Source organism: Siphateles boraxobius, unplaced genomic scaffold (assembly GCF_051911475.1).
Source record: "Siphateles boraxobius isolate OS27281-9 unplaced genomic scaffold, OSU_SipBor_1 84, whole genome shotgun sequence".
Lineage (NCBI taxonomy): Eukaryota > Metazoa > Chordata > Actinopteri > Cypriniformes > Leuciscidae > Siphateles > Siphateles boraxobius.
In genome coordinates this window covers 1,197,599-1,219,748 of record NW_027509213.1, presented here as the reverse complement: position 1 = coordinate 1,219,748, position 22,150 = coordinate 1,197,599, and the positions used below count along the sequence as shown (strand labels likewise).

Sequence of the window (22,150 nt, the reverse complement as noted above, 5' to 3'; positions counted from 1 at the left end):
TCCAGGGCACGAAGCTCCCGTTCCACCACATCCCAAAGATGCTCTATTGGGTTGAGATCTGTTGACTGTGGGGGCCATTTTAGTACAGTGAACTCATTGTCAAGTTCGAGAAACCAATTTGAAATGATTCGAGCTTTGTGACATGTGCATTATCCTGCTGGAAGTAGCCATCAGAGGATGGGTACATGGTAGCCATAAAGGGATGGACATGGTCAGAAACAATGCTCAGGTAGGCCGTGGCATTTAAATGATGCCCAATTGGCACTAAGGGGCCTTAAGTGTGCCAAGAAAACACCCCCCACACCATTACACCACCACCACCAGCCTTCACAGTGGTAACAAGGCATGATGGATCCATGTTCTCATTCTTTTTACGCCAAATTCTGACTCTACACTCTCAGAAAAAAAGGTACAAATGCTGTCACTGGGACAGTACCCTTCAAAAGGGTTTGAATATGTATCATTTAGGTACTAATATGTACACTTTTGGTACCAATATGTACCATTGAGGGACTAATATGCACTCTTTAGGTACAAATGTGTACCTTTTGAAAAGGTACCGCCACAGTGACAGCTTTTGTACCTTTTTTTCAGAGAGTGTACCATCTGAATGTCTCAACAGAAATTGAGACTCATCAGATCAGGCAACATTTTTCCAGACTTCAACTGTCCAATTTTGGTGAGCTCTTGCAAATTGTAGCCTCTTTTTCCTATTTGTAGTGGAGATGAGCGGTACCCGGTGGGGTCTTCTGCTGTTGTAGAACCTCCGCCTCAAGGTTGTGCGTGTTGTGGCTTCACAAATGCTTTGCTGCATACCTCGGTTGTAACGAGTGGTTATTTCAGTCAAAGTTGCTCTTCTATCAGCTTGAATCAGTCGGCCCATTCTCCTCTGACCTCTAGCATCAACAAGGCATTTTCGCCCACAGGACTGCTGCATACTGGATGTTTTTCCCTTTTCACACCATTATTTGTAAACCCTAGAAATGGTTGTGCATGAAAATCCCAGTAACTGAGTAGATTGTGAAATACTCAGACCGGCCCGTCTGGCACCAACGACCATGCCACGCTCAAAATTGCTTAAATCACCTTTCTTTCCCATTCTGACATTCAGTTTGGAGTTCAGGAGATTGTCTTGACCAGGACCACACCCCTAAATGCATTGAAGCAACCGCCATGTGATTGGTTGATTAGATAATTGCATTAATGAGAAATTGAACAGGTGTTCCTAATAATCCTTTAGGTGAGTGTATATATATATATATATATATATATATATATATATATTTTTTTTTTTACAATAGTTATTATTCTTTGTTAACATTAGTTAGTAAAAATGCAACTGTTCATTGTTAGTTCATATTAGCTCAAGTCTATAAAATAATATTAACAGATCTACAACTTTGATTTTAATAAAGCATTAGTAAATGTTGAAATTAACATCAACTATTAACAAATACTGTATTGTTCATGTTAACTAAACAATTAACTAATATGAACAAATGGAACCTTATTGTAAATGTTACCAAACAGTAATCAATAATGAGGACATTATTGAGGGTATGGTTTAGTCCAGAATGTAAAAATGTTTAGGACTAACTGTTTAAAAAAAGTTATTAAGTTATTAGTCTATTAAGTATATTCTATTAAGGTATATATAAGTATTAGTCTATTAAGTATAGCCTGAACACCAAAGAGAATACACAAATCTGAATGGCTGTTTGAAGTATATGCTGTTCAGAAACAGAAAGTACCGCTGCTGCTTTGTTTACGGGTTTACCGGGGTAAAATTCAGCAGAGGCCTGTACCATGAGGGTAGTTGAACAAACTCAGGGTTACAGGATTAGTTTAGAGTTGACAAAACCAAACCAATCCAACCAGGCTTTGTTGGTACCATGATGCTGATCATCAACTTTCTCTGTCAACCCAGGCTTTGATCCTGAGTTTAGGAGTTTAAGTGTGACATCAGTAGCGAACAGCCAATCACATGCTGAGAAAGAGTGAAACTGAGATTAATTCCTCACGAGAGAAGCAGCGCAATTCACTTATTAAATAGAATTATTAAAATAATAAGAATGTAAACAAATTTACACAGCAAGAAGTAAACAGCTGTCTATGGAAGAGGACAACTAAAAGAAAAAGTCTCGCTACTGTATATCAGTGCAAGTAAAAGTTGTGAAGTTATTTTATACAGCTGATAAAGGTATAGAGAGAATTGAACATTTAAGCTCACATGTAGTCATTTTATAGCCTCATCTACTGATGCTAAAGCGTATATATATTACCTTTACATATTTATTCATTTAAACTGCGTAATAATAATTGATGAACTAAAATTGTACATGTGTGATTGATAAAGGGTATAATAATTACATAAATAATATCTAAATCATACAAATTTATTATTCTAAATAAGCATCACTAAAAACCTGACGATTTTGTCTTTAAAAAACATTTGCTATGTAGTGACCTTTAATTTGGAGTAGAAACAGGTGGAGTGACTTTATCGCAGACGACATGTGTCACTTTGCTCACAGCTGATTGGTCCAAGTTCAGTTTGCAACCTCTTAACTAGAACATAACCTGCCCCGGACCAGGTTAGCCGTGGAGCATAAGTTACTATGGCGATATACACTGCTAAAAGCCAAACCACTTTCATGGTCCCTAAAACCCAGGGTTGACGCAAACTAAACTGAAACATAGCTGGCTAGGCACCTAAACCGGCTTCATGGTATAGGCCCCAGCTTCTGTCAACATAAAGCCGGCCTACTTTCATTTGATTGGTCATCATGATCTCAAACATTTTGACATTAATGAGCGGTGATAGATCAGATGAGAAGATTGGTTATCTTGGCGTTATGCAATATCCGTGCAGCACTAAAGTAGAGTTAATATTAGTCAATTATTTCACAACTTTTATTATTATACACCTATTATCCCTTACTTTACTTTTTCAAGGGAGAAGTAACGAATTACTTAGTAATGCATTACACCCAACGCTGATTACATATAAATTATTGTAAAGAAAGTTTACAAACCCATTTACAAACCAAATATCTGATAGAAAGATAAAATAAATCATTTTAATTATATTTTTCAAAACAAGCGCTGTTTTTTAATGGACTCTAAAACGCTGGGTTGTTTCAACCCATGTTTGGGTCAAATATGGACAAACCTAGTGCCCTGGTGAAATTTTTTTCTCCACAGTTTTAAATAAATTTTGTAAAACCAACAGTTGGGGTTGTCAATATTTGCCCCAACATTTTTTTTAGAGCTGTGTGTAAAAACATTGTTGTAAAATCTAAACTTAACCTTTAATTAATTATATTCTCCACTGTATATAACTTGTAAAAACAAAAGACCACGTTTTCCAATGTTGCCGTGTAAATGCAATACACACGCACAGGTGTGTTATTCAACACAGCAGTGACCTTGAGCGCGTGAGAAACTCGAACAGTGCTGCATATTTGGCCCATTTGGCTTGCCATAGCGGCTCTACGCCTGGCACTGCATGCACACCAATGAAAATACACGGAATTTTCTGTTTTCATCTAAAGTGTCTGCCATCTTTCCGCTTCGTGCATGCATCGCTCTCTCTGAGGCTGAGCAGCTGATTTAGTGTTCATGCATTTGCCGCGTGCAGATCCGGAGAGCACACATGCATGGCCGTCATTCGTGCAGCAGACGCCAGAGAGAGAGAGAGGGAGAGAGAGAGAGAGCTGCTAACAACATCACGGTAATCAAAGGTGAATCCGGGACAGAGAGGAAACACGCCGATCTGCTGATCTCACGTGCATGGCTTCAACGTTCGGCTCTCGGACTCTCAGTAAACATGATGTGAATTACAGAATGCATTTCCGCATGATCAACGAACAGCAGGTGGAGGACATCACCATCGAGTTCTTCTACAAACCACACACTATCACCCTGCTGACATGCACAGTGCTCAGCCTGATGTACTTCGCGTTTACGCGGTGAGTGACGCACAACCCTAAAGCCACACAAAGAGTTGCAATAACGGCATGGTACTATAGCAACACGTCATTTCAATTCGAAATCTGTCTTTTGTGTCTTTTAGTGCATGTTTGTTGTTTCGAGGTCATCTATATGCGTGTGTACTTCTAAAGTCGACAAAAACGATATTCTATCGAAGTGCGAACATCACTTCCGGGAAAACGGACAAAAATATTGATGACATCATCATGCACTCGGGGAAATTTTATGTTCAATAAAATGCTTTCTAGAAAGACAATATACCTTCCCCTTGATACCACCATTTTCTATAAGTAAGCAAGTAGCAAATCATGGTTCATGTCTTTGATGTAAACAGGAGACTATTGGTTATTCATATGATAAAATATTCATAGGGTATTTAAAGTCGGCATGAAACAGAAGTTTCAATGGTCTTTTCTTCCCTATTGTGACATCTAAATGAAACACCTAAATGTAGGGTGGTTATGTCCATCAGAAAGAATTATCGGATGTGGTTTGCTATTGGTGGATCTCATGTGAGTGACAGGTTGCCCCGCCCTCACGTCAGTAAACACATCATCAGAGACGAGATGAGCTGCAAGAGGGAGGGGAAGTTATTCTGAATAAAGATTATGAGACACATGAATAAATAAAAACAGTAATGATGTGCAAAGATTAATTATTTATAGTAAATATGCAATATTCCATTAAATAAAAGATTTGTCAATTTTAATTTTATGATGGTGACTTTAAGTTACAGTTTTTGGCCTTTGTACTGTCTTAATATATATTACTGGTCTTTAATGTAAACAATTGGTCTTTGCATTTTGTATTATTTATTACAAATATAATAGAACTTTATTATATAGAACATTATTTCATCATGATATTAAAATAATTTTTGCAACTGAGCACAGGCAGAATACGTGGAATATATTTGTTCTCCTTAGTTTCAGTTCTGGAAAAGTTAGTTCTGGAAAATAAATAATTTATACGTTTTGAAATTTTAAATAAAACAACATTAATTTATGTGATGTGTCTGACTGTGTGCATCTACTGTTTTTTTTGGTGTGTAAGGTTAGTTTTGAAATAGAAAGAGGAAGATCGTCTGTTTGTGCTGGTGTATTTGAGTGTATGACCACATGTTTCCGTTGCAGAGATGATGGAAACCATGACAATAACCTGTGGGTGGGTCTCATCCTGGTCATCTCGTTTTTCTTGATCATCAGTGTCCTTGCCTTCCCAAACGGTAAGAGTCTTGAACTCGGGCTGCTATCGGAGATGTCCAGCGTTCAGGCCATAAGTGCTTTATGATCATGGTCACATGGTTCTGTTCAGATTCATAACTAAGGCTGCATGATATTGAAATAATATTTGATATTGCTTTGCAATCTGCATTAGTGAGATTGTGCAGGCTGCGATTTATTTAAATAAAAATGTCCTACCTGCTTCAGAGCGAAGCGCAGCATTTACACACCGGATATTATGAGCTGTATGCGTGTAAATGAACACAGTCCTGAGCTTAACTCTGAAACCAGCACTGCATATTTTTATTTGCTGCCAACCCGTCAAAATAAAAAGTTGATAGGTTACCATTTAAAAAAATTTAGAGATTATTCATCAAATGATTAATTATAAGTATTGTAATTTTACACTGGAATAAAATGTATTAATACTCTTATTATTTTTCACAGTACAATAATATTACAATATAGTTTTCTTTAAGATTTTTATTTAATAATCACAATAAAGTCATAAGGTATAATCCACGACTAGCTGTGCATCAAACTATTTTAATGCACTACGCAGAGGCAAAGAATCATGGATTATCACGTTTATACCATGGTTATTCGCCAGCATTGACAACTTAAAGTTGTTATTGATGTTTGCTGGGCAATATTTGATGGAAGCATTCTGCCTGCTTTCAGTAATTTTCCGCTTTTTTTAATTATTAATTTTATTTTCTATACAGATGAACTCACTCTCACTCAAATATAGCTATTTAAGTCATCTGGTGAAAAATCCTGTATTTTTTCCATTTTACAATATATTTCACAGAATAACAAAATTGTGCAGTGTCATATTTTTCCAGTATCATGCAGCCATATTCATAACTCTCTTATAACTCTATTCATAAATTTCTTTTCAGGTCCGTTTACAAGACCCCATCCAGCAATATGGCGTATGGTGTTCGGTGAGTGGATCAGACGTGTTTATGTGACCTTGATGGCCAATTATGAAGCTTAATGATAAACATGCTCTGTGAGATGATTTTTAAACATGAATAAATTATGAGGGCGTGTCTAAGTGGTTGGATTAGTAGGTTCATGTAAATTTTCGACCTTCATCTTTTCTGAAGTGCATGTTTTATGTTGTTGTACAGGATTGAGTGTGCTGTACTTCCTCTTCCTCGTTTTCATCATCTTCCTGAACTGGGAGCAGGTGAAGTCTGTCATGTACTGGCTGGATCCCAATCTTCGCTATGCCAAACGGGAAGCTGACATCATGGTCAGTGATGTTCAGGGAAATATGACTCAGTTTTGTTTTTAAAGAAGTAGTTCACCCACAAATTAATATAATGTCATTATGATTCAGCCCTAAAAAGGACAAAATATTTTCTCTTTCACTAAAACTAAAACCATACAAATATTTTGTTTATAAATATATTAGTATGTATATAATAGGTTGTAAATAAAACAGATTATTGTAGTGCTTTACTAGAAAATACTATTTAATACTACTTCGAAATGTCACATTTAATCAAATGTTTTACTTGCCTTTTCTTTGTGATTAACTGTGACATTTCTGAGTGAGAATTGTTTCTACTCCAATTTTTTTCAATGGAAACAAAGCACATCAAAATCAATTAAACTAAAATAATTTAATTATTTTAGATAACTAATTATTTAAATAAATAATTATAATAACAAAAATTGCAATAATAATAAAAAACATTCAAACCCTCCATAAAAACAATAATAGTATCTCAATGACACTAAAATAAGTCACAAATCTCAAAATGATACATTACGTTCAGTTGAACTTTAAGCCCACAATAGCAAATTTAAGCGAGTGTTTAACATGTCCTTGTGGTGTTGTGATGATTGACAGGAGTATGCGGTGAACTGTCATGTGATCACATGGGAGCGAATCCTCAGCCACTTTGACATCTTCGCTTTCAGTCATTTCTGGGGCTGGGGAATGAAGGCTCTGCTTATCCGCAGCTACGGCCTGTGCTGGAGCATCAGCATCACCTGGGAGCTCACCGAGGTAAACCTCTGCAGCTCATGCGATTCCTGCTGGTCATTATCTTGTTTTGATGCATTGCTTCACATAGAACATGTAGTGCTGGGCGGTATACCGGTTCATACAGTATACCGGTGTTTATTTTTGTTATGATATCATTTTTTTTTATGGGAACTCGCTTTTCACTGTTGCACTGTTAGGGCACAGCTGTATGTTTTACTAAGCGTGACGGTGAAGGTCGATAGGTTAAACTATAATTGATAGCTGTCAAATTATGTTACAGTGTTTCCCATACATTGGTTCACAATATCAACACAGCCTTTTTGGAAAACCTATTTGTGGTTGGTTTTGACATAGTTGAATAAACATGAGCACTGCACGTTTCAAAGTCAAAACATGGCGCGGGTGTTTTTATATGAATGTATCTTAAGTGAACCGACTGTCTTTAGAAATTATTTTTATTGAATCTTTTACCTTTCCTGCTGATAAAGCAGCGTTTATGAGTGCTGCACTGGTTTGTGTACAACCGTTACCAAGGAAACCGCTGTTCCTGCCGCTCCTACAGCGCCTCCTGCTGGCTCCTCTTTGCCTTACAAACCTGTAATATAACTAGTGTGGAATTTTTCTACAATATTCACCCATGACAGTAAAATTGTCAATCTACAGAAGTATTTCCCGTCTCAATCAGTAGAAAATGTGGTTAACACCCAGTCATGCTTAAAAAAATACCATGATATGGATTTTTGGTCATACCGCCCACTGATAACATGCATCTGATTATAATGCTGTTATGATGATTCGCAGAAGACAATGTATGATAATTCACAGCTAATGAGCATTTGATATTGTTCAGAGTCTGGCTTTAAATAATTGCTCTTTTTAGCTCTTAGCTAATTTTAGCTTTGGTTCAAAACTTAGTTAATTTAGCAATCCCAGAATTCATTGTGAAATGCACAGTGAAAAACAAATCATCCAATATAAAGGACGAAGTGTGAATTTATCAATATTACTCGCGTCATCCTTCATCTTAAATGTTTTTTATATATGCCTTTATATATAAAGACAATAAGATATAGTCTGGCTCCAAATTATATATAGTGAGAAATATTGCTAAATATAATTAAATATGAATCAAATATTATTAAGCAGGGCTCAAGACCGTGACCAAACGGTGGCATTTTGAGACCTTTTTTTCTTGCTGTTGTGAACAAATTTTGTTCTTTGCCTTTTACGTAGCATATGAGAAACATAAAACATCAATACAAACGAAAGCGCTCTACTCATTTGACCGTTTAGATGCGCAGCACGAGCTCAGAACAGGTTTTCACAGACCAATCTCAATCACGCAACACAGTTACTACAAAGCGCTTAGACATGTAGTGAGAAAGTGTTTGAATTTGACACTTATTATAAACCACAGATATCAGATCAAACAGCACTGTCGTTGAAACCATGAGAAAACATGGCTTTCACAAAATATTATGAGTTGCTGTACTTAGTGCAAAACAATAGTGATTATATGATTACATTATCTTTATGATTAAAAATCTCCCCAGCGCTACCAAATCAGGTGCTGGTACCACCATCTGTAGATCTTAGTGCCACCGGTGCAGAACCCTGTTAATTCAGTCATAAATTATAATGAATTCAATTAAACATCACAATATGGTAATAAACTATTCTGTTTGATACATGTTTTTATGCTTATTACAGTATCAGATTGCTAGTTTGAATGATGTTAATGGCAAACGCAATTGAAATCAATGGTGAGTCGAGTCTCTTGAAGAGCACACAATAATACACAATATAATCTCTCCGTACAGTTGTTCTTCATGCATCTTCTTCCTAATTTTGCGGAGTGCTGGTGGGATCAAGTAATTCTGGATATTTTGTTGTGTAACGGAGGAGGCATCTGGCTGGGAATGACTGTCTGCCGTTTCTTAGAGATGCGCACGTATCACTGGGCCAGTATCAAGTAAGAGATCTGATTCATTTCAGACTGGATTATGCAGCATTTACAGTGGCTAGAAACTGTGCAAACTGTGTTTTCTGCTGAACAGAGACATCCACAGCACCACGGGCAAGATCAAACGTGCAGTTTTACAGTTCACGCCTGCCAGCTGGACATACGTGCGCTGGTTCGACCCCAAGTCTTCCTTGCAGAGGGTGACGGGAGTCTATCTGTTCATGATCATATGGCAGGTTAGTCAAATTTGCGTCTTAAATCAGCCAATGTTAAGAAATAAAACAGAATTAATTTTGGTTCACAACCTGATTAGTTTAGCACAATCCCAGAATGCATTGTGAAATGCATTTAAGATGGAGGATTCATCCTCTTATATAGTGAGACATAATGATAAATATATGTAAGGGATAATCCACGGCTCGCTGTGCATTCAATTATTTTTGGTACAGTTTTAATGCACACCTTGTTTGAAATCAACCCAAACAAACACACCCCTTCTTCATTGCTCCGCCTCCAAAACTCACACTCCAATCATAACATCCCTGCTGCGAGTCGGTCTCGAACCCCGATCTCCTGCAAGCGAGTCGAGAGCACTAACATTGACACTAAACATTAAACACTAAACCTTCGTTTCACACGCAATTAGTCCCGCTTTGTGTTGTACCGCACAGCATTTTCACCCCTTGTCCCGGACGTCGCATATTGAGAAAATGTCCCGCATTTTCATCAGTCTGTTGTTATTTTTATTATCATATAAGAAAACGTGCATGCATTCTTTTGCCTTTTTTAGAAAGCATTTTATTTATTCTTTTTGCGGCATAGTTTTTCACCTATATTTAACAGCGCTTCGTCAGAAGTACAAATACAACAGCCGTTTTTAAAATCCTATCCAATGGTTGAAAGGACAGGAGTAAACACGGTCACTAGTACAGTGCCTAGCAGAAGTGAATACACCCATGCTAAAGTTGACTAATAAGAGGAATAAAAATCATCTTTTGGAAATTGATCTTAATGCCTTAATTTAAGAAATGAGGAAAAATCCAACCTTTTAAGGACACCAATTTTTTTTTGTGAATGAATAATATATCGTAAATAAATAAATGTTCTTCCTTAAAATACAGGGTGCATAAGTCAGGACACCCCTATGCTAAACTCCCATATAGTCAGCAGATTTTTATTTTTAAAGGCCAGTTGTTTCATGGATCCAGGATAATATGCATCCTGATAAAGTTCCCTTGGCCTTTGGAATTAAAAACACCCCACATCATCACACACCCTTCACCATACCTAGAGATTGGCATGGGATACTTTCCATAAGATCATCTCTCAATGCAAATCAAACCAGCTATTAGGCTAACTGAAATAAAACCATGCCAATCTCTAGGTATGGTGAAGGGTGTGTGATGATGTGGGGTGTTTTTAATTCCAAAGGCCAAGGGAACTTTATCAGGATGCATATTATCCTGGATCCATGAAACAACTGGCCTTTAAAAATAAAAATCTGGCTGACTCTATGGGAGTTTAACATAGGGGTGTACTGACTTATGCACCCTGTATTTTAGGGAAGAACATTTATTTATTTACGATACATTATTCATTCACAAAGAAAATTGGGGTCCTTAAAGGTCGGATTTTTCCTCATTTCTTAAATTAAGGCATTAAGATCAATTTCCAAAAGATGATTTTTTATTCCTCTTTTTAGTCAACTTTAGCAGGGGTGTATACACTTATACTATCCACTGTAAGTTGTGACGGCTGTCGATCAAAATGTGGAGCGCTGATTCGTTCCATGTGATCCCTGTCAGAAAACAAATGAATAATTCGGTAAATTTAAATTTAACAGAATTTATCAACTTGTTGCCTGCTCTGGTTGTTTTAATTCACATCCTTTCTAAAAATATGAAAGTTTTTGGTATAATATATTTATATAACACTGTCAATGATCTAATTTCATGTTGTTTTATATTTTATTTGTTCATTATTTATTTTGTTGGATTTTAGTTGGACTTGGTCAGAATTGTTTAAAAAATAGTGATCTGCATGATGCCTGCTGCCTTTGGGCTCAGTGATGTTGAATTTAAATGACATAAAATAAAGACATGTTATGTTACATTGTGATGGAATGGTGTTTTCTTGAAGGGACTAAAGAACACAAACCTTTGTATTCTGCCTTTCAGCTTTTAAAAAATTCTTTAAGTTAGATAAACATTATATAACAGCTTCAGGTTACGTTTTAGTGTTGGTAACATGTCCCACACAAACTTATAACTGCCCCACATTTGGTTTGTTTGATGGTGGTCACCCTACTCACAATCCAAGAGAGGATGTCTGTTTATCATAGCAGAAGCGCAACAGAATAATGCTTCAAGGTAAAATAAACCGCAGATGATGAACAAATGACAAGGAAGCACAAAAAATCAACGTACAGTACACAATAGTAATTACAAACAAGAGTTGGTTGTTAGTTGCCAACAGCACAGCAGCTCCAGACACACAACAACACTCAAACCCAGCTTTACTCGCTTGTGGACCCGAATCAAAGCAACATCGCGTCTGTCCTCAGGCTCTCATTAACGTGGGTCATAATGCTCTCGCCCAGACATAACCCTTTATTTTCTAGTGATTTCTTCCATCTCTATTTCTGCAGTCTTTCTTCAGTTCAAATCTCCCTCCTGTTCTCCTCTCTCCTCCAGCCGTCATACGCCCCTAATGCTGATTGGCTGGACGTTTGTTGTTGCGTCGGCCCCTCTAACTTCCAAAAAGCATATTTTTTTAAAAAAACTACTTGCCACACCTTTAATAATTGAATAAATAATAATTCATTAAATACCACTTTATATTAATTAACAGTATTTAAAAGTTAAATATTTGAACTTGGTTCAATATATATTTGAATATGGTCAGCATAAAAAGAATAACTAGTTTGATTGGCTTTAACTAGCTCAAAAATGTGGGTCATAAGAGTTCTCTAGAGAGAATGGGCTGTCAGACTAAAAGTGCAGACTCGTTTCCATGGCGATGAAAGCACGCTCTTCATTCTCTATTGTGAGAGAGCAAGGCCGGTCTCTTCGCTCCCTATTGAGGGCCCTTTAAATAGTAATTAAATGTCTTTGAAATGGGAATTCGGAGGAGGGGAGTGTGTGAGCGGACCCTCCATTTCCACTTCAGAGACTGTGACCAAATTAGTTGACAAGTGAATACTGGTTTTGGTGTCGTGTGAATCTCTGAAGCATAATCTGAACTAACTGCACTATGATTCTTAATACAAATGTAGCTTTTTTTTAAAAGTAGTCATGTAGTCTAAATTTTTTTTTTAAAGGATGTCAGTAGTTGTGTTATTTTATGATGGTTTAGAATAGATCATTAGCCTGTTTTGTAGGTCAGGCAACAACACCACCATAAAAACAGAATGACCGTGCAAAATATGTTTTTTTTTCTTTTTAATCTTGGTTGTTTATATCATCGAAAAAAACTAAATATACTTGACAATAGGTATATCTAAAAGTCCGTTTGAAACCATCCATGCATTTCTTTATCAATATTTACTAGAATTATCAATATTTCTAATACAAGTTTGATGTGACCGGTTAGTATTAAAAAATTAATTTAAATTCATTCTTTTTCTGAACTTTTATTAATTGTAAAATTGCATCTAGTTTTTCTTTTGGTTTATTGAATAACATTTCTAATTCCTTTCTACACAGAACTTTATTAATTTACTTCTGCAGTTCTGTTTTGTCCCAGTTCTCAAGGGTCATTGGATTTAGTTTTTCCAAAAAGCTGTTTTAGTTTTGTTTCAATGCATAAAATAATTTTTCTCTCTCTCACTCACTCAAGCTAACAGAGCTGAACACGTTCTTCCTGAAGCACATCTTTGTGTTCCCAGCATGCCACGCTCTCAGCTGGTGCAGAATTCTGTTCATCGGTATCATCACTGCCCCCACCGTACGGTAGGTACACACATAACAATATATAACAAAATGCCATTCCCAACTCGTTTTACTTCCAAAGTCTGATGTATTTCAGAGTAAAACATGAAAAAATGCAGGGTGGAACTGATTTTTATCCATTGGGAATTAATTGATTTTTCTAATCCATGGTTTCCCAAACTGGGCTTTGTAAGCTAATGAAAAGCGAATAATTAATTAAATCATAAAAATGTAAATAACTTAAATTGAGCAGTGTGTCAAAACTACAAAGTGGTTCACACCACAAGCGCTCAGGGTTATCTTTAAACGCTACATCCACTAATACTTTTATCTAGAGCCAGACGTGCTTTATTTAACCCCTTTCCGGTCAGTGCGCATTACTTCTCTCTCTCTCACTGAAGAACTAAAGCGCCACATTGAGAGCTGTGGATGACTGTTATTTTAACAACAGTACCAGAAACGCGGTGAGCAGCAAAATAGATACTTTTGCTAAAACTCTGCAGAAAATGAGAATACAGTTATACAGATGACTCTGACCGTTTAACTAAACCAGGTTTAAGACAAGTTAACACGTGGCGCCTTTAGATTTTTTTTCCCAATACATTTAGCATTATTAGTAAGCTTATTAAGAGAATTTTATAATAAACAATGTAATAATTTGAAAAATTATTTAGTGATGGCAAAGGAAGACAAAAAAACTAAGTTCACAAAACTTTGTTTTGTGCTCATGATGAGAGTTTGGATTATTTGATTATGCACGTTGTTTGTTTTTAGTAGTTTATTACTTTGAGCAAAGTATTTTTCCTGAGGTAAACCTGCACCTCCAGTGTGTTTTCTCAGTCCCAAGGCCTTCTATGTGCCATTCACAAAGTGTGTGAGAAAGTAAATAAATAAAATAAAAAATAAATAACTGATAGAAATATCTGATCTTACCTTTTTATATTCATATCCAGTTGGGAGAAATACATACTTTTTTTTGGTAAATATTGGTAAAAATTATTAGACATCACTTCCCAAGATTCCCATCTTCGACTATTTTGAGTGTAAACAGTCAAAATAACTGCTATAAAACAATAAACAAAGACCAAACTAAAAAAGATTAAATATTTAATTTGTATAACTGCATGTCATGTGACCATTAACTGATTTCAGAGAACCATGAGCATGCAAATGTGTTGTTAACTTATTTGAAATATTAACATAAAATCTCAGGAAGACTTCAAGTAAATATATTTTACTTCTAAATCACTCTTCTAAAACAATATGAAAGGAATCTGCAACAAGTATTAAAGGATCATTTTGACTTTGATTATTCATGTGTACTGATGCATTTCTCTGGTTTGCTCTACAGCCAGTATTATGCTTACCTCACGGACACGCAGTGCAAACGGGTCGGGACACAATGCTGGGTGTTTGGGTGAGTTTAAACCTGTTAAACTGACTTGTGTGAAGCCGCCTCCCATGTGGTCCACTGTAATGCACAAGTAACGGAGCAAGTCATCAGTAACACGTTCTTCAGCGTGCACTGATGTTCATGCGTGTGTCACTGCAGTGTTTGTGGTGAAAGCCTTGCAGGCTTTTCATTCAAATGAACGTTTAACCACAAACCCGCATGAATGCTTGTGTTCCACTGCAGCGCTTTGGTGGGCTTTGCATTATTTCAGATATAAGACCGTGACCTAGATTGTGTGCAGTTCAAGTTATCTTGTCACAGACATCTAGGTTAGATCATCTAGATTTCATCTGACATCCGTCAGCTTTACGTTGCACAATCAAGGTCCAGTAGAAACGCTCTTGTCTTCTTTCCAACAGGGCAATAGCTTTCCTGGAGGCGTTAGCCTGCATTAAATTCGGACAAGACTTGTTTTCCAAGACGCAAATTCTCTATGTGATTTTGTGGCTCTTGTGTTTGGTGAGTTCCTGCACTCTGTCTTTACTTCATTGCATCAATATGGCTCTGATTTCTACTCATTCAGCAAAAACTTGAATGCAAAGCTATTTTTGGCATCTGTGGGAGGAGATTTCCCTAAAAATAGTCTTTTCAGAAAGTGGTTCGGTGTGAACACAAAAGCTGCTGATGTGTAATTAATCGAGTCTTTGTTTCTCTCTCTCATCTGAAGGCTTCCATCACATTCCTGTGTCTATATGGGATGGTCTGGTATGCTGAAAACTACGGACCCAGAGAGAAGGTGAGTCACGGCTTTGTCATCATTTACTCGCGCTCACTCTTGTTCCTGACAAAACAAAAGGACACACAACTAAAGCGTATTGTGCCCAAGGGCTGTCAAGCTTAGCAAAGGATAAAAGGGGAGAGAAGTCTATAGTTAATTAGAATTTTCTGACCCCATTGGCAGATATTTTTCCTTGTTTCTTAAATCATTTTGCATCTCAAGTAAATATATCTTGATTTTAAGAATGTTTAGACATTTATAATGAAAAACAAGAAAATATTCCCCCCCCCCCCCCCCCCCCCCCTCAAACAACACTTGTATGACTTCAGAAGACTTTTGGACTACTTTTATGATACTGTTAGGGGCCTTTCACACGTCTTTGCGTCTAAAAATGCGAGACGCAGCTCTCAGGAATGTTTTTTTTTTTTAAAACGCAGCGCTGAACACGTGGGTGTCGAGACGTGCTTTTGAGGCGTATATAACGAAAATAGCCAGACAGCATCTCTCTCCAAGCTCTTTTTTTTAAGAAACTAGTTGTGATAATAGCTTGAAGGAATGTTTTATAATTCACTTTATCCGGACACAGCCACTATAGCTGCTTTTCCACTGTCGGGCCAGTGCGAGCCAGAGCTTTCAACGGGCCGGGCTGGACTAATAGCCTCGGACCTGTAGCACCGAGCCGCGTAACACACCTCTATAGAACAAGGTCACACAAACCCATCATTTCACCAACAAGTGGAAGTATTATCAGAAAACTAATCAGAAAGAAATCAATGGAAACTAGTGAGATCGCAAACCGAACATGATAAAACCAGCTGTTTGTTGGCATTTCTTTTGTTTTCTTAACTAGGCTATTACTTTATTTTTTAAATTTTTAACAATTACTTGTTGGCATAGGATATGATATTTTATTTAAGCACCCAAAACTCAAACTAACTTGTTAATTTCCTGTCATCTCTTGAAATATCTGAAAGCCAGTTTTTTTTTGTGAACATCCATACACAGCACAAAAGTCCGCCATCATCCATGAATTCAGCGTTACCTAGCTACTTCCTGTGACAAGACCCCTGTTCCAAGATGACGGCGGTTTTGACGCATGCTTAGAACCCGAAGGCGACATCTAGTGTATTTATCTGTGAACATGGACGTGGACACTGCCTACTAGCGGTCTGCAACGTTATACTTCTGCAACAAGTATAAGTATAAATGAAAACCGACGCGTAGCTTATGGCTCCGACGCAGAAGGAAATCAGCCTTAACGGTCATACACATCCGTCTAACGCGTGTTTACATAGAAAAACTATGTAAAAGTAGCTCATTGGAATGGATAAGCGCATTCTATGTGAACCTTAGGCTCCTTAGGCTGTGTTTTTTCTCAGCACTAAAATCATCATCCACTGAAGTTGCATTGAATACAGGCTTGAAATGACATGAAAGAATTTTCCTTATATTGTTTCATCCACGTTTGTTCTGCCATTATCAATTGTGACCTCAAACCCTGTTGCCCTTAAATGTAAATTTTAAAACTGACCTTACAGCAGGCTATACAAGCAGTGCTAAAGGGAATACCTAAATCATGATGTTTTGACCTCCATAGAGCTTCTCGGAGTGTGACGACAGTTTTTACTCTGAGCCGGGTGACGCCGTGTCTGAATGCAAAGGTAAACACTAAATCATTCACACCAGCATGTAGATTACCAGGATGTTAATGGCAGTTTACAGACTTCAGCGAGTCTAACCTGTGGTGTTGTGACCTCTTGTGGAGAACGAGTAGAAGACTCGTGGGTAATAAGTTCTGAGACTTGGCAACGTCTTTAATACTAGAGTACTGTATGTTGCATACTATTTTATTTTTTAATATATGATAAGTGCATTTGTCACATTGGAAATGAAAGGTCAAGCATATTTTTATTGTGAATTTTGGCAAATGTATTAGATCATCCAAGCAGGGTTATTATTGTTGACTATACAACTATTAAAAACATGAAATAAGGCGGAAATAAAAATATATATTAGTCTGTATAATTAAAAACCTAACCTAAGCTAAGCAAAAATTTGAAATGTTGCCTCAGCAATAAACATTAAGTTTAAAGCTTTTTTGGGTTAAAAATTATCCAAAATACATTTTTGAGCAAGTACATAACCAACCAGAGTTCAAAACTTTCTGCTTGCCTTACCTTGATTCAAAACGGTAAGCTTGTAATAATGTTTTTAACTCCAGTAGTACTGGTGGATTTCCGTGGGAAATTTGAGCATGCCTTTGCGTCATTACGTCACATCTGTACATATAAAGAAGAGTCTATATTGCGTGTGAGGATGTTTGAGGTGGAGATTTATAGCCTTTTCTCACAGCACTTGATATAATTAAACTCATCAATTTGATGGCGGATCCAGAACGGTTCAAACGACAATCGCCAGTGACAAGACTGGAGATTCACCCGTTGTAAAATGCAAAAGACTTCGTAGTGGCTACAAAAAAAGAGACTGCAACCGGCCCATGCGGAAACAAGGATAATTATCGGAAGGGCATTAAATGCTCAAAACATTGTGTTCATCCGCGCTGTGCCGTGCCGAGGCACAACCCACGTAAAGTTGATAAATACGCGAATAACTGCAATTGCAAATTTCGAAAGGGATGGAGACAAAGAGCAGCTTTAAGTTGAAGCACTAAATATATTAACTGAAAATAAATATTAACTAAAACTGAAATAAAAATAAATTAAACCTAAATTGCAATATTTATTTAAAAAAAACAGAAAAATTATAAAATGATAAAAACAAATAACAAAGTTATTAAAAAGTAAACTAAACTGAACATTAAAAACTAAAAACATATGAATAAAGTTAAAAAAATATTATTAATATTGAAAATATTAATAAAACTAAAATAAATAAAATGCATAGATTACATGCTATGTACAGTATGCATGCTATATATTGCAAACAAAATTAAATATCAGTATGCAACTCTAAATATATCCAGTGAACTTCACATTTTAGGCGTTTGATTTGTCTAAATGTGCATGCATTATACTCTGCTTCTGTGCATGAACTGCTTCAGTGTTTCAACTCACATTAATGCAACTGTGCTGTAGGGGAGTTCGAGATGGACTGCACAACTTACTCTTCTACCAGGAAACGTCGGGACTCAGAACCATCATACAGAACCATCAACGGGGTGGAGAAATAAGTCCGACTCTAGAAGGATTTGAGGGTTTTTCCTCAGACGGGAACGTTTGCACAGGTGTCACTCCTGTTAATGGAGGGAACATCAGATGACTGTGATTATGAATGGTGAGATTGTCTCAGGTTTAGTTCGAACAATTCAGATATCAGAGTGGTTTGCAACACTGCAAAACACTTTGAATAGGCAATACTGTGTGTCCAGTGTTTAGATGGCGAGCTCACTTTACCTGTTGAACTAGAGACTGGTTAACACGTTAGATCCCGAGCAGTGCTGTGAATCACCGTGTTCTTCAGTAAGCATGCGTGACTCGGAAGTGTTGTGACTTGTCACTGTATTTTATGTTATCAACAGTGTATTATATGCTAGCGATTTCAGATTGTTATTCAAATTATGCCAGATCAAGTCAACACGAAATCAAAATTTATACTTTTTTCTTTAAAACGCGTTTCTGGTCCTATTGTGCATGTTTCACTGGTGCATGTTTTTTTGTTTTTTTAATAAAACATCATTAAAATGTAAATTTAAAGTTTGGGGATGGTAAGATTTTTATGTTTTTGAAAGAAGTCTGCAAGGCTGCGTTTATTTTAATCAAAAATACAGTAAAAACAGTAATATTGTGAAATATTATTACCATTTAAAATAAGTGTCTTCTATTACATAGTAAAACGTAATTTATTCCTGTGATCCAAGCTGAATTTCCAGCATCATTACTCCAGTCTTCAGAATCACATGATCATTCAGAAATCATTCTAATATGATTATTTGCTGCTCAAGAAACATTTCTGATTATCAATGTTGAAAACCGTTGTGCTGCTTCATATTTTTGAACCATATTCATTTGAAATTTAAGTATTTGTAACATTATCAGTGTCTTTACTGTTACTTTGATAAGTTTAATGCGTCCTTGCTGAATAAAGTATTCATTTCTTAAATCTTACAGACCCCAAACTTTTAAACAGTAGTGTATGTCAGATTACAGAAGCAAAATGGTTGCAAGCATAATTTAATGTTGACTATCTAGGAAAGACTGACTGTTCCTGGCCAGTACTCACTCACTATCCAGTGTGACTAAATCTGTTCATGATTGACATGAGTTGAATGTTTCTAGGTTAAGCTACTTTAAAGGAATCAGATTGGAGATGAATGCAGGATCTTATAGAAGCACAAGTGTTTTAACACTTTTCGTGGCTTCACTGATGTTTTAATGTGTGACGTTTGTTTTTGTTGTTTCTGCTTCTCCGGTGACCTTCTACAGCTGCTGGCGTTTTTATGTTCTCACCTGAGAGGCGTTTTTGGTTTTGCATGTCTGTGATAATCATCTATATCAGTTTTATAGATGCTTGTTCCATGGAATAAAAATAAATAAGGTAATTATGGCTTTTTATCTCACAATTGCAAGAAGAAGAAAAAAATTGCAATTCTGACTGTTTTTTTTTCTTAGTTGTGAGAAAAAAGTATTGTGAGAAAAGAATTGTGAGATATAAACTCAGAATTGATAGAAAAAAGACAAAGGCAATTCTGACTTTCTCGCAATCGCTGGCTTATCTCACAATTAATAATTTTTCCCTCAATTGTGAGTTTTGTAATTTGCAGCTAAGTTTATATCACAATTTTGAGGAAAAAAATGATGAATTGCTAGATGAAAAATTCACAATTCTGACTTTTCTGAGGTGGCAATTTCTGAAATGTATGTTTTATAACTTGCAATTGTAGTTTTTTTTTTACATAATTCTGAGAAAAAGTCTGAATTGCGAGATGAAAAATTTGTTTCAAATATTCAGTCTGTATCTCGCAATTCTAACTTTTTTCTTGCAATCGCAAGATAGGCAAGTTTCTATATCACGCAATTGTAAGTTTATATCTCACATTTCTGAGAAAAAAAGTTGAGATGAAAAACTCACAAATCTTACTTTTGTTGAATTCTGACTTTTTTCCCCTCAGAATTGTGAGATTTTTCTTTGAATTGTGAGATAAAAGTTCGCAATTACCTTTTTTATTTTTTTATTCCGTGTGTTTGTTTAAAATGATCCTGATCACCACACATCCTTAAACCAGTATTCAAGCCTTTATAGACTGACGTTTAACACCGATATCGTGTGCCTGCATGCATGTTTAACAACTATCACTTGTAACCTTTATTGCTTTGTGTGTGTGTTTGTGTTGTGTACAATAGTGTTTTTTCCTGATATGATAACTAGAGAGCGGTGTGGCCGATGTATGTGGTATCATTTAATATAATTTAAATGCAGTTATTGTAATATACACAGACTAAAATGTTTTGCACCCAATTTTTTCACTGTTTACTCTATTCAAAATGATATGCGTCGACTAATTTGAAACTCGCAGAAGAGCTTACTTTTCTGTTAATCGCACGTTTATCAGCTATGCCGATAATCTAAAAATGTTGGTATCTTATCGACCTGGTTGATATATATTCTTCCATTACTAGTGTTCATAATTCAACACCATGTCCTGTGTACTCATCGTGTTCAGACAACATATAGTTTTCTTCATTTCCGTATTAATGTCCTTCATGACAGTCTGTGGACAGTCGGAGCATCACATGATTCTACATCCATTTGCCAAAACACTTGTTTTGTGTCCGTTTAGTCACTGTGAAACATTTAAATGCCTTTTTGTCATGCTTCTGATTTGTACATTTCACATAAATTGTAAACGAATCAGTGTTTGTCTTTACAGTAATATTAAACGACAAGTTTTTGGTGAAGAATGGCACAACGTGATTGACCTTTGCAGCTTTTCAATATATATGACGTTTGTTTATTTGCTCAGAATTTAGATGCAACTACTTGGGATGTAACTGAATTTTAAGATTAAATTTCATCTGTATCTCTTGACTCTGTTTTCATAATTGTTAATTATTTTGGTTTTAGGCTTTTCTGCCTCAGTGTGTCCTAACCAATACATTAAGTAATTTGTTTACTCTGAGCACAGCCAGTCAGATATGACATTTAATATACAGTTGTTTGGATTGCACATATATATATATATATATATATATATATATATATATATATATATATATATATGTGTGTGTGTGTGTATATATATATATATATATATATATATATATATAAACAAAATTTAAAAATAAATTATTCCTGTCATCAAAGCTGAATTTTCAGCATCATTACTCCAGTCTTCAGTGTCACATGGTCCTTCAGAAATCATTCTAATATGCTGATTCACAGAGAGTTTATGCACTCTGGTGGAAATAACTGATGCACTTCGCACTGTATGACTGTTTTTGGTGCAGGAAAAGGATCCGGCTTGACCTCAGCTGTGATCTGCATTGGTGGACGGTGAGCTCATTTAACCAACTCTATTAACTAATGGCTTCAGGTTTCAGACAGTGTACTTGACGGCCAAAAATAGACCGCAAAGACAAGTGTTGAGCTCTGTTTCAAACAGGCTGAACCTCGCAAAATCTGTCAGGAACGTCCAGGTCATATTTCACAAATGAAGCCTATATTAGGACCATGCATTGTCAATTAAGGACATTTACCCCTTAAATTCTCACTTTTGTAATGAGTATCAGTTATAATAAAGATTGAATTGGTGTTATATAATTTTAAAAAGTACAAATGTACCAGTAAGTATATATCCTGGTAGTTTTCCTAACCACCACTCGGGGGCAGTACAGACCCTCAGCTCATGTTTA

General features: G+C 36.2%; 1 protein-coding gene across 1 annotated transcript; it reads left to right on the top strand.

The window, feature by feature from the left end:
* The first annotated feature begins 3,422 nt into the window (after positions 1 to 3,422).
* Positions 3,423 to 21,326, top strand: ptdss1a (phosphatidylserine synthase 1a). Its single transcript, XM_077221586.1, has 13 exons — positions 3,423 to 3,971; positions 5,127 to 5,218; positions 6,119 to 6,163; positions 6,353 to 6,477; positions 7,081 to 7,239; positions 9,039 to 9,190; positions 9,276 to 9,417; positions 13,019 to 13,131; positions 14,462 to 14,527; positions 14,923 to 15,022; positions 15,231 to 15,299; positions 16,879 to 16,942; positions 18,377 to 21,326. The coding sequence occupies exons 1-13, from the start codon at positions 3,793 to 3,795 to the stop codon at positions 18,469 to 18,471; spliced, it is 1,401 nt and encodes a 466-aa protein (XP_077077701.1). The 5' UTR covers positions 3,423 to 3,792; the 3' UTR covers positions 18,472 to 21,326.
* The last annotated feature ends 824 nt before the right edge of the window (positions 21,327 to 22,150 follow it).